This window comes from Chanodichthys erythropterus, chromosome 1, assembly GCF_024489055.1.
Source record: "Chanodichthys erythropterus isolate Z2021 chromosome 1, ASM2448905v1, whole genome shotgun sequence".
Classification (NCBI taxonomy): Eukaryota; Metazoa; Chordata; class Actinopteri; order Cypriniformes; family Xenocyprididae; genus Chanodichthys; species Chanodichthys erythropterus.
Genome location: NC_090221.1, coordinates 8707571 through 8720413, shown reverse-complemented (window position 1 = coordinate 8720413; position 12843 = coordinate 8707571). Strand labels below are relative to the sequence as shown.

At 33.7% G+C, this 12843-nt stretch overlaps 1 protein-coding gene across 2 annotated transcripts; it reads right to left on the bottom strand.

The window, feature by feature from the left end:
* Nucleotides 1-1024: 1024 nt before the first annotated feature.
* On the bottom strand, nt 1025-12295 carry adgrg4a (adhesion G protein-coupled receptor G4a). Of its 2 annotated transcripts, XM_067373116.1 has the most exons (27): nt 12158-12295; nt 11906-11982; nt 11117-11728; nt 10868-10965; nt 10486-10544; nt 10308-10356; nt 10162-10193; nt 9875-10026; nt 9701-9802; nt 9483-9557; nt 9110-9195; nt 8967-9031; nt 8739-8887; nt 8463-8589; nt 7701-7807; nt 7415-7619; nt 6758-6923; nt 5340-5489; nt 5040-5159; nt 4730-4775; nt 4511-4614; nt 4104-4225; nt 3763-4031; nt 3461-3560; nt 2290-2570; nt 1961-2062; nt 1025-1719 (listed from the first exon to the last, which is right to left on the bottom strand). In XM_067373116.1, exons 2-27 carry the CDS (start codon nt 11973-11975, stop codon nt 1556-1558), a joined length of 3612 nt encoding a protein of 1203 aa, XP_067229217.1. In that variant the 5' UTR covers nt 11976-11982; nt 12158-12295; the 3' UTR covers nt 1025-1555. The 2 variants fall into 2 exon arrangements, with proteins under 2 accessions (XP_067229217.1, XP_067229304.1); XM_067373203.1 differs by lacking the exon at nt 11906-11982 and having other exon boundaries at nt 12158-12241.
* Nucleotides 12296-12843: the final 548 nt, after the last annotated feature.

The following is a 12843-nucleotide window of genomic DNA, read 5'->3' as shown; positions in this document are numbered from 1 at the left end:
TATATATATATATATATATATATATATATATATATATATATATATATATATATATATATATATATATATATATATATATATATATATATATATACACTACCGTTCAAAAGTTTAGAGGTCAGTAAGAATTTTTTTTTTTTTTGAGAAGAAAATGTAGAAAATAATACTTTCAGCAAGGATCCATTAAATTGACAGTAAAGACATTTATTATGTTACAAAAGATTAGATTTTAAATAAACACTGTTCTTTTGAACTTTCTATTCATTAAAGAATCCAGAAAAAACAAATGTACACAAATATTTTGTACAATTGTACACAATAAATGTTTCTTGAGCAGCAAATCAGCATATTAGATTGATTTCTGAAGGATCATGTGACAATGAAAACAGTCAGCTTAGCCAACACAAGAATAAATTACATTTCAATATATTTTTTAAAATAGAAAAGTCATTTTAAATTGTAATAATATTTCACAATATTAATGTTTTTACTGTATTTTTAATGAAATAAATGAAGCCTTAGTGAGCAGACGAAACTTCTTTTAAAAACATTAAAAATCTTACCGATCCCAAACTTTTGAGCGGTAGTGTATATATATTTATATATATGCATATGTGTATGTATATATAGTAACACTTTACAATAATTTTTGTAAGTTACGCTTATGTTACTGTTATTTTAAAATGATGAAATACTAGTCATGGAAATAGCCAGCTTTTACTCACCATGCAGTAGTTGTGAAATATCAAGTGTTTAATCAGACGTTGAAGCCCAGTCAATTACAATGAAGTAAAGGTGATATCCGTAATTGCATGAGATTTAAACATGCTGCAGCTGAATCAGTTAGATCGTTTCTCCGTGAGAAAAAAGTTAGACTAAAAGAAACTACTTCAGTTTTTGCCCTTAAATGTGAGGCGTCAATCTGTGAACTTTAACCACTATGAGCAGAATGTGACTGAACAAGTCAGACCACTTAACTGTCATCTCTGAAAAAAGACACTGACAGAAATAATGTTTTTTTTAGAACATGTTGTTTTACTTCCCTTTAGGTAACAGTGATCAAATAATCATTTTATTTTTCATTTCATTATTAATGTCACAATCATTTATCTCAATAAATATTGTGAATTCACAGAGTAACGTAACATAATTTAGACCTATATGTTTACCAAAACCCACTTAATATTATGAGCAAACATTTTAAATGATTTCTTACTAAACATTTTAGAGCTGGTAGCCTTTTTATTAATACTGATAGTCTGAAGCCAAAATTACTAACCTAGTAATTCTGGGAGTGCTGTAGTTTTACATATGGCTAATATATAGATATTATTCACTGGAATGACTGCACTCATAACAGTTTACACACATGACCTCATTAATTCATCTCTCTGGAAGAAATCATTGAAACAAACTATCTTATTTCTATTAATGATTACAATGAATTAAAGTTTTTAAAAAAGAGGCTTTTCATGAATTTCTGCTGGAAATTTCCAAAGTCATCATTCAACATTACCAAAAAGAAATGGAATACACAGAATTCATCTTTCCTTATTTATTGTTTTCTGTCCTGTGTGAGGAAGACACCATCATGACTGCTTCCAGAGTTTGAGGTATCAGAGATCTTCCTTTCACTGGTAGTCTCAGACTTCATGGATGGTGAGGAGACGTGTTGACCATCTTTCGCTTTGGCCCCCGCTGTCGCGGTACGACTCCAGTCTGGTCAAAATTCAAATTACATTATTCTTTCTTTTTTTTTTTGTCTTTTCAAAGAATATTAGTTGATAATGTTTGTGTTTGTAAATGTACATTTGTATTTTTATTTTCAAGTAAATTTTGACCTAGAACACTATTATTTTTGGGGTATTTGATATGTAGTTTTGCATTATACAATTTTTTTTTATAATATATAATATTATTGACCAAGTATGAGTTTAACTATTGCTAATGTGAGCCAAACCTGAATATTCATTCCGTCTGAATCTTCCACAGCAGAGATGTATCCTCCACTGCTTCCTTACATTGTCTTTCATCAGACAATAAAACAGGAAGATAAAGAAACCTGAAATACAGCAAAAAACAAAACACTTGTCCAAAGATCCTTTGTATTTGAAGATTACAATCCAAAAACAACATATCATATTTTAGTATTAAACACTAATGCATTCTTACTCTGCCTGATGAATCTATTATACAAATTATGAGTATCACTGTGCACAGTGTTAGGCATACTTTGAATACATTAGCTTTAACTTTCTCTCCATAGGCATAAGCAGCCCTTGCTGTTACCTTGAAGACTGTTGAGGAAGGAGAACAGGTACAGCAGGGGTGTTTTGACTGGACCCCAGGCGACAAAGGCTAGTATCCAGGTAAGTCCCAGCAGGAAGGTGAGGCTGGCCACCACTCGCAGGTCATGCAGAAACCCTTTTCTGTTGCTGGCGGGCTTAGTGACCCGCATCTTACGGATCTGTACCAGCACCACGGCAAACACGCAGATATTACAGACCATGATCAGGGTCACAAATGAAACCACCGTCGCATAGAAGGTCACATCATTCCTTAACCAGCAACTGAAAAAGATGAAGAGAGATACCAGTAATGACACCAATAATGAAAACTATTATAACAACCAATGATAATCATATTAGAGTGCACAGCAACGGATGATAACATTATATTTATTCTAAGAGCAACACTCAGTTACTATATGGCTGGCTTAAAATGAACCCAAAATAACAATAATAATCAAAAGGTGAACATTTATCAATAAGCAATTTAATAAATGTTTATTGTTTAATTATTATTCATTGAATGTATTAATAAATGTTCATATTAAACATTAATAAATGTATTTTCCAACATACTTTGGGTTCATTTTAAGTGAGCAATACAGTCATTTTTTAACAATAGTTGAGTAAATAAAAATAAAAAAATAAAATAGCTTGGGTTGTTTTTAACCCAGGATTTTTTGGCACCAATATAAATTATGCATTTAAAACTGTGCATTTTACACTCTAAAAAATGCTGGGTAAAAAACAACCCGTTGAATTGAAAATGGACAAACCCAATGGTTGGGTTAAATGTTTGCCCAACCTGCTGGGTAGTTTTATTTAATTCAATTATTGTGTAAAAATTACTGTATTGCTTGCTTAAAATGAACCCAAAGTATGTTGGAAATTAACATTTATTAATATGTTTAATAAATAAACATTTATTAATAAGTTTAATGAATAATAATTAAACAGTAAACATCTGATTTTTAATTTCCAACCTATTTTGGGTTCATATTAAGCCAGCAATATAGTAGTTTTTTAAACAATAGTTACATTAAATAAAACTGCCCAGCAAACATTTAACCCAACCGCTGGGTTAAATTCCATTCCGTCCATTTTCAACCCAACTTGGATTGTTTTTTTAACCCAGCATTTTTAGAGTGTAAACTGTGTTGTTTGGCACCTACAATGCAGTGGATTCTTCTTGGAGAAGTGCTCTGGAGAGGCTGGCACCATATGAATTTACATCAATGGCAAGCACCAAACTTACAACCAGCAGAGGTAAACCTGCAAACAACAGTTTAAAAAAAATTAACAAACAAAAGCACTGTTTTTTGTTTATTAATGGTTATTAAATTGTTATATATATATATATATATATATATATATATATATATATATATATATATATATATATATATATATATATATATATATATATATATAACATTTACATCAAGAGAAAAAAATGCAAAACTGCCTGTCTTACCCCATCCAAGAGCACAGAATTTGAGGATGTAAGATGGCACATATGAATTAAAGACCTTGACCAAGGCCAGATACATGTTGATTGCACCCAGTCCCATCCAAGTAAAGGTAGCCAAAAAGAAGTAATGTAGAAAGGCGGCTACAGTAATGCAGAGGGCATTACTGTTAAAAGAGGCAAACCAGGAGTTCACCAGGAACAACATGTTCAACCCTAGCAAGGCCACAGAGAGGTTAATAAGGATCTTCGAAGGGTAGTCTCGCCTCAGTTTCCTGTGGTAAGAAAACGTGTAAGGAAAGACATAGGATGCTGAACACATAATGCAAAAGAGTCTAAGAACTCACTCAAAGGACAAATAGGTCAGAAGTGTGACTCCAAGAAAGATGGAGGATATGCCACTGCCCAGGTTTGAGATGATAGTCAGAATCCTTTCATCTTTCGGGTTTATTGGAGTTTTAGAGATATCCTGGAAAACAGATAGGTTCAGGAAAATACACAAAGTGGTTACAATAATAAAAATCATCCATAAATTAACACTGACCTTTAGTTTCCAAATGTTTTCAGAAAAGGTAATTATTATACTGCTAATTATTATATTGCATTTGGTACATAAATTGACATTTTTAATTCACTGACCTTGTGCTGTTGAAAAGGCAAATTTAGTCTCACACAAGCTAAACTTTGTGTAGGCCTACTTTATAAAAATCTTTACTTGACTGTCTATGTCTTAGACACACAAAACTGAACTCACAAGAAGAACTCCAAAATGTGTGAGGTGATCACAGGAACAGGATGTATGAGTGGCATTAGACTTCATTATCTCACATCCTGTATTGTTCCATCCACCTTTCTCATCTATGAGACATTCAAACAACCATTGAATTGTCATGAGGATATCGACCAAAATGAGTTTGCTTACTCTAGATAGTTCTAAATGCTGAATTTAAAAAATTTGTATCACAAAGCTCACTGTTTTTGTTGAAGTCCCAGTAGACACACTTGGCAGTGTCCCAGTCCTATAGAGGAAAAAGATAGTGTGCATGGTGAAATATTACTTTAATTATCAGACTATAAATCAGTGATATTGTCATAGTGGATGAATTAAATCTGCCTTAGAAGCTATACTTAGCAATATATTTGCTGACAAAAGATATCAGGCGCTTAGTGGTAGTATATTATTTTCACTGTTTACTAAAGTCAAACAGTTGGGGCAATAATGATGGTGAACTGTTGTTTGTGATTTGGTTTGGTGGTGGCCGGTTGATTGTATCCACACAGACCTCTTTGTTTTGGAGATGGCGGAGAGTGACCATCACTGGGATCTCAAGGTGGCTCACTGTGGCATTGGTGACACTGGCAGACACCACATAAGAGTTCAGCGCCATGTTGATTGTAGGGTCCTAAATGTTTAAAATATTTGCCATCAGAAGTACTGATTCTCACAAAACTGTTCCATAATAGTTATAAACAGCAATTCTATAGCTTTGCTGTCATTTAAATTAAACTGACTTCAAGTGGTTTATTCTTCTACTAAAAGTAAGGAAAATAAACTGACCACCAGTTCAAGGAGTGTATGTTACCTCAAAGATTTTTTCTTTGCCATAAAAATGGAACTGAACACGAGGCCTGGCTCCATTCTTTGGGAAAAAGCTTTCAATTGCCGGAGGTAAGGATATGAAAGCTATAGTTCCTGTGTCTGGATGCTCTGTAAAGTTCTCGTCATAAAATATCTACAAAAACGATGGGAAGGAAACATTACTGCAAAAACAATAAACCATTCATGTTATAAGTATTTTATAAATATTGATGACTAAAAATAAATACAGGTTACATTGTTATGCCAGTACTGTAGGTGACTGTCTTTATGAATGAGTCACTGAATTATTCACTCAGCCGATTAGCTGAAAAGGTGATAGGGGATGTGCATGGATGATTCTGCTTTGATTTTGACATTTTTTCTTTAATTATGCAAAAATGGACAAAGTAACTCATAATATATAGTGTAAAATCTAAGTTATTCAATATTACCTGCTTGTGTATTTAACTGTTTTATGAAAGCAGTATGACAATTGTGCTGTTGGTCCAAATATCAGCTGATAATAATAAAAAATGGCACACTTACTGGTCTGATATTCCTTAATTAATTATTATAATTGAGCATTTTCTATTTAGTTCTTCATAAACATTTCTATAAATGCAGAACTATGTCATGTCATGACATTTGTCCAGCAAGCTCTAAAGTCTTCAAAAATCATGTTTGCAGACCACAAGAAAGAGCTGTGATCAGTCTGCTTTGGGATGTCTTGTATCCTTTGGGAATGAATGTGATAGAGTCTAACTGCTTGAAGCTTCTTAAGGCTGAATACACACAAACAGGTCGGACAGAGATGGCCAATAACCATAAAACAATCTAGCAACCCAAAAACGTCCATAATATATTATACATGCTACAACAGTATATTGACAGGGAGATTCAACTCATTCAACTAATTTTTTTATAACTGCAACAAAACAAACTCTGTGTGTTAACTTTGCTAAACAAGCGGCTTCTTCTGCTTTGACCATGTAGTTTTGACATTTTGACCATGTAGAGAGTTTGACACAGTTTTTTGAGAAAATGTATCAATGAATCGCTTATGTATAGTTGTCACTGCATATTAAATTGGGATATCTAAGTATTTTAACACACTGAAAATATGACATACTTCAGCTTTAATACAACAATGTTGGCTGAATACATTTACATCTCACTTCAATGTCATTCAGTGGTCAGACTTAATATCACACCTGACATGTAAATGGTGCTAAAATAACCACTTGAATCACACAATCCACTAACACACACAAGGACACGGAAACCTTGTGGTCACAATAGTGCGAAAACACGTTTGCAACGGTACTGTGATATTTTAATATCACACTTTCGCTAAGAGTCTAACGTTTCCATAATGATCTTGGTCTCATGCAGTGTTAGATACAATCTCTCTTTGTCTCTCACCTCAGGGATGCTATCATTCTGTATGGAGGACACCTCAAATGTGAGGCCGTGGAACTGAGAGGTGTCAGGGTTGATCAGCTGCAGTGCTAATGAAGGTGCTGTCATGTTATGAGCATCTCCTGTGAACACCGTCCTGTCTCCCATAAGGTCTGTAATATGAAGAATTCTACCACACACAAAGACAGAAAGACATAATGGAGTGAAGACAGCAGGAAAATACTGGGACATATTTCAGAGATATATAGATTGCATTTGCATATTGCAACTTTCGTTTTGTTTGTTTTTTTATGATTAAAGTTATTTTTGAATGTTTGGCGGTTCCTGCCCCCTTCTTCCCTGTGATTCTCCTACGTATTCCTAGTGGAATTTACTATTAAAACTCTGTAGCCAAGTTTAAAGTCTCATAAACGCTTATGCTTAAAATAAACAATACCAGACCATGAAACAAAGCAAACTGAGGGCTTAAATACAAAAGAACAGATAATCAATGGAACAGAAACAGGTGCGTAGAACTAATTAACAACCAATGAACAGTGAAAACAGAACCAAAACACAATGAAACTAAACAGAACAGAACAGAACATACATGTTACAATATGAATCAAAACTATTTGTATCACAATACAAACATGCACAAATGCCTGTTTGCATACTTACTTGTTAGTGAGTTGGGTGAGATTAGTTTTGATATTAAAGATATCTGAAACAATGTTAGTAATGCTGCTGGATAGGTCTGCGGTCAAGGTTCCAACCTCAGTGACCTTAGACAGCTTTTCAAGCACAATGTCCAGCTGAGCATCATTCAGACCATTTTGTTCCCTTATCAGATCATCAATCATGTCCACAATGTCTGCTGAGTTGTCTGGGGACATATGCCATTAAAAGTGGTCAATTTAATTGTGCTTTTGACAAAGGCAAATAAAAACCCATATTGATAACTTACCAGCTGTAACGGTGATATTTTCCAAATCATCAAAATGTACTGTCCTTATACACTTGCTCATGTCTGGAGGATCCCAAACTGCTCTGTCAGTTGCCCCATTTAATTTACTGAATAGAATGGGAAGAGATGTAATTCTCATTCAGCCATTTAAAAATGCATTCTACTGACTTTTCCATGCTAATGAGGGAATTATTATGTATAGCAGAGTTTTAGACATGAAACGATTGTAGTACAGCTTTTTTCATGTACTCTTATAAACAGAAGACTTTTTCTATAAGCTCTGTAAAAACATCAATTTTATGTCATGGTGACTGGACTTATTGCTATCCTGGTCAGTTTAAGAGTTAATATTTACATTGTCAGGAGTCCAAGCAGGATTGTGAAGCTAATTATTCAATTAAAGGATATTGCTTTCCACAAGAAAAAGATAAGATATATTAATTAGAGGAGCAGCTCTGGATTGTGTATATAGTTTGTGTGCCAAATGACATAAAGATAAAGTGTTATCTGAATGTTTTTCCAGGGCAATTGAACTGCTTCTATAGAAACAAAACATTTGACTGTAAAGTATATGCAATGGAGATTTGATATGGGAAATTATAACTCCCATAAAACAAATTGGTGATCTAATTCTTTAAATATATCAATAGATTAATTGATTGACGCTGATATTTGAAGAAAAAAAAATGCATTTCTGAAATAACTAAATCAACCTGTGTTGTTTTGATCAGTATTAAATGCTGCACAATATGTAGTACATACCAAAACCTTGTAGCACTTTCATCCCCTTTCTCACACCCCATTTCATATTGGCTTTGAGCCGTCGTGGCGGGCCACACGTATATACCATACACTGTGAGCATTAACTCTTCTGGACATTGTCCTGGATCTGCAACAATAAACAGCTTGCACTGAGAAACCACACACATATTTTAACTCCATTACAACAGTGATTTGTATTATTATTTTTTTTGTTATATCTAACATTTGTCTCCTTCATTTGTATGTTTGCTTATCAATAAAAGGCCAAAATCACACCTATATGGTTGACTTTGACTTCTCCAGTCGGGACACTGATACTGATGGTAGCATTGGTGTATCCTTTTGTTAAGAGTTCAAAAATCAGCCTCTCTGCTGCTGTGGCATTCACTGGTGCAGATGCCTGAACCTGAAAAGTAGTGATGTACCTAAAAAAGATTTCATTTAATTAATGATACATTTTATCTGCATTTGAATGCTCCATGTGTTCAATGTTGGGACAGTTACTTAGGAGCTCCTTTTAGCACAAGATTCAAAACGTCCATTTTGCATTTTCCCAGTGTTTCCTGAAGCTGAAGAAAAGAAGAAGTACATCAATGGTCTGCTCTAAATTGACTTTTTATAATATATTTATAATATGTTTTACTTACCCATTGTTGTATAGTCTGTTTAGGGTCTGTGATACTTCCACTCATTGTTAGGTTCAGATAGACTCTATAAAAAATGTCTCCAAAATCTGGTGAAACATTAGTGAATTAAACCCCTGTTAAATATAATGAATACATAGAACAAATTATACTGCAAAACATTTTAAATGGTTCAGTTACTGATAATAATATAAAGTAAACACTATGTAAAACATTTTTGAATGCAGGTTTTAAGGGGAAACAAATGGTATCAATTAACAAACCTGTATATTCAAAAATGTTTTGCATAGTGGTCAGGTCACTGGTCACTTTATTGGCTATTCAAGATGAGATACTGCTATATGTACAATCATACCAATGTGTTTGTTTAACTCACCTCTGTATGAAGTTAAGCCTGAAGTGGCTGAACAGATATTTTCTATGGCCAGTGTTTGTAATGATGTGCGAGGTACTGAAGAATAGAATATTTTACATGTGAGTTCTTAAAAGGGAATGTGAGCCTTTAGTACCTTTGACCAAATTAAGATTTAAGTGCTTCTGTATTGATAAAACAGTTTACTTCAGTTGAGTTATGAAGCTCTGGATGGCACAGACCTGATATTGTAATATTTGCACTTCCTATGTCAGGACTCTTTGTGGTTTGAGACAAGACTGGTGCAGTTACAGGAGGATTCAAAGTCACATTTGGTAATACAGCTGTAAAATTCAAAAAAAGAGTTTTGATCAACTGAATTCTCCACTCCCCACCCCTCACACATAACTACATACCTACTGAGAGGATGTTTATAGAATCTGGGTTTGTTATCAGGAAGATGTTTTTGCTGTAGTTATAGATGGGTATTATCAGCCCCTGTATCTCAGACACTGTTTTACCCACATCATCTTCAGGTATCACTTTCACAAACACCACACAATCAAACCTAAGACCACAACAGAGTCATGACAAATACTCGTTTAGATGATCTGATTCATACACAAAGCAAAAACTTCCTATTTTACTGAGTATCCATGACATACATGTATGTATTGCAGGTGAATGACTATTTTTTTTTTACCATTGTGTCTCGATTGGTGGATTTTCATGACCCTGCAAAAAGCATATATATAACACATTTGAGAAAAACACTGTGTTTTGTAATGTTATAACATTAGGATATAAATATACTTATTTAGTTAAATATGGTATATATTAATATAGTACCTGAATTTTCTCCTTATTTTGTCCAGGTAAACCAGCTCCTGTTTGAGTGCTAAATTGGAGCACAGATGAGAAAAATGTGGCACCTTTCTATAAAGTCTATGTAACTGTGCAGTTAAATGGAAATATAATTATATATACAAACTTCTGATTTAGTTTGTTTACAAAATGAAATGATTACCTTAAATTTGATAGGAGCACAGAATGCACTGATATTTTCCAAGGGAAAATGTGCTTTAGCTGAAATAACAATAATAAAAATAATTAAAAAAAAACATATATAAATACATATTTATAATATAAACTCAGCAAAAAAAAATAAAAGACATGTCCTTTTTTCAGGATAATGTATTTTAATGTATTTTGAAGATAATTTTGTTAAATCCAAATACGTTTTACAGATCTTTATTGTGTTTAAACAATGTTTTTCATGCTTTTTCAGTGGCTCATAAACAATTACTGCATGTGCACCACTAAAGAGGCCTTTCTACTGACTCTGAAAAACAGCAGGAGAAAGACTTATAACGTTATATATACACACATATATGCAAGTATAATCTTACCCAGTGTAGAACAATCTTCTGGACATCATTCTCAGCATTGTCATTATTGGTATTTTGCGTAATAGATGTGTTCATCTGAATTTTATATTTTGACGATACTGAAATGTTTTAAAGATACAGTTCATTAGAGTGCAATTTCAATAATCCATAATATCATATAACACAAGTTCTTTGTAACATTAATTTTATATTTCCTCTCTTATAAATATTCTTGTATTCTTCAGAGAAAAACAGAGCAGTTTCTCTCACCACACTTCAAGCCGTCGTCCTCTATTGTTGTGCACTTCTCAAAATCCCAGTCCTGTTTTCTCCAAGTTATAATGTTCCCATCTACACATTTGCATTTATCCAGCTGCAGTGGACTCAGCTGGACTCCCCACATTCGGAACAAGGACATATCTCCAAGAAAGTTTTTCCCGGTCTCAAATACAATAGCACCTCCAACAAAGCTATGTGACACTCCCAAAGTCAGGGTACCATTTGCGGCAAGGAACCTGGGTGATGTTTCATTCAAATGAAATTCGAAAATGGCTTGATTAACAATCATCTGGAAAAGCCTAGTGTGACTGGACCATGTCAGACAAACTGTGTACCAATTGTCTTTATGAAGGTCATATGCAACTATCCATTCTTCTCCAAAAAGGGAGGCTTTTAAATTTCCACCATGTCCAGCCAAGCCAAGCTCCACATGCTGTTGCCCTGGAGCTTTGTAGTCAAAAGCAGTCCATTCAGAAGTAATTTGCTTTTTCATGAGGTTGACACAAACACTCAGTTCCTCTAAAGGTGGGACGATAACATTTTTATTCAGCTGCCAAACACATTGGATTGTAAAGGCCATCTTCTTCCCCCATAGGCTCGAGCCTGAAAGTTAGAATACAGATTAGGCATATATCCTAACTTTGTACATTAATAAGCAAGAAATAATATCCTTTTAGCAACATAAAAACTGCAATCACATTTTGTCAAGGAATAGAGAAGAAAAAATATTTAGCATATACATAAGAAAGGCAAGATTTTTGATAAGGCAAAATATCATACCTGAACATGTGAGAGAGGAGCCCAAAATCATGTAAATAGTCACAGGCAGGTATTTCTTAAAAGTATGCATGATATCTCTATAAATAAATAAAAGAGAGAGAGAGAGAGAGAGAGAGAGAAAGTATTCATTTCTACGGTGTCCTCACTTCAAAAAAGGATTTAAAGTAAAAAATCTCTATGTTTAACATTAAAGAGTTGGTTAAAGAGTCAAACAATCCATAAAATGGAAAAATAAATGAGTTAGATACTTACTGTCTTATGACATGTCTCTAGAATGGAAAAAACACTTCAGTATTAAGAAAACAAAGTAAACTATGGAAAACCAACAATTTCAACCTAGAAAACCATATGACTCAATGAGGGTATGTTGTCCTCTAAATATATCCAGCGCAGGACCTCTCCTCAGGAGACAAAATCCACGCCCAATCTCTTGTTGATAAGTTATTTATTAATCATAAAGACAGTAATAAACATAAAAGGATCCGTACATGGGTCAATAAGGAACAGTTGCCGGAACCAGTTAATCTTATTATGAACCAGTTAGTAACCCTTTCATTTTATAAATCTGTGAATGTTACGCTTTCACAAACCTGAGACCTAGCATGCTTATTTTGATTGTGATGTTTGCTTGTTTTGAGACCCTGTTTATGATTGTCACTTATGAATGTGGGAGAAGACACACCTCATTTATAGTTAAAGATTAATAGTGCAAGTTGTGTGATGAAATACTGCAGAAAAGGCATGACTCTTGCTAAATGGGAAGAATGTGTCTGATATAAGGTGGGCGTATAATTCATTTGTGTCAGCTTGTTCTGTAAAAGGTTAATGATGGTAAAAACAGAACATATGATTGAAGCTGTAATGGTTAATCACAGAAAAACAGCGCATGGCAGTGCATATGAGGAACTGTTTAAGTTTTCATTACATGAACAGTTCTG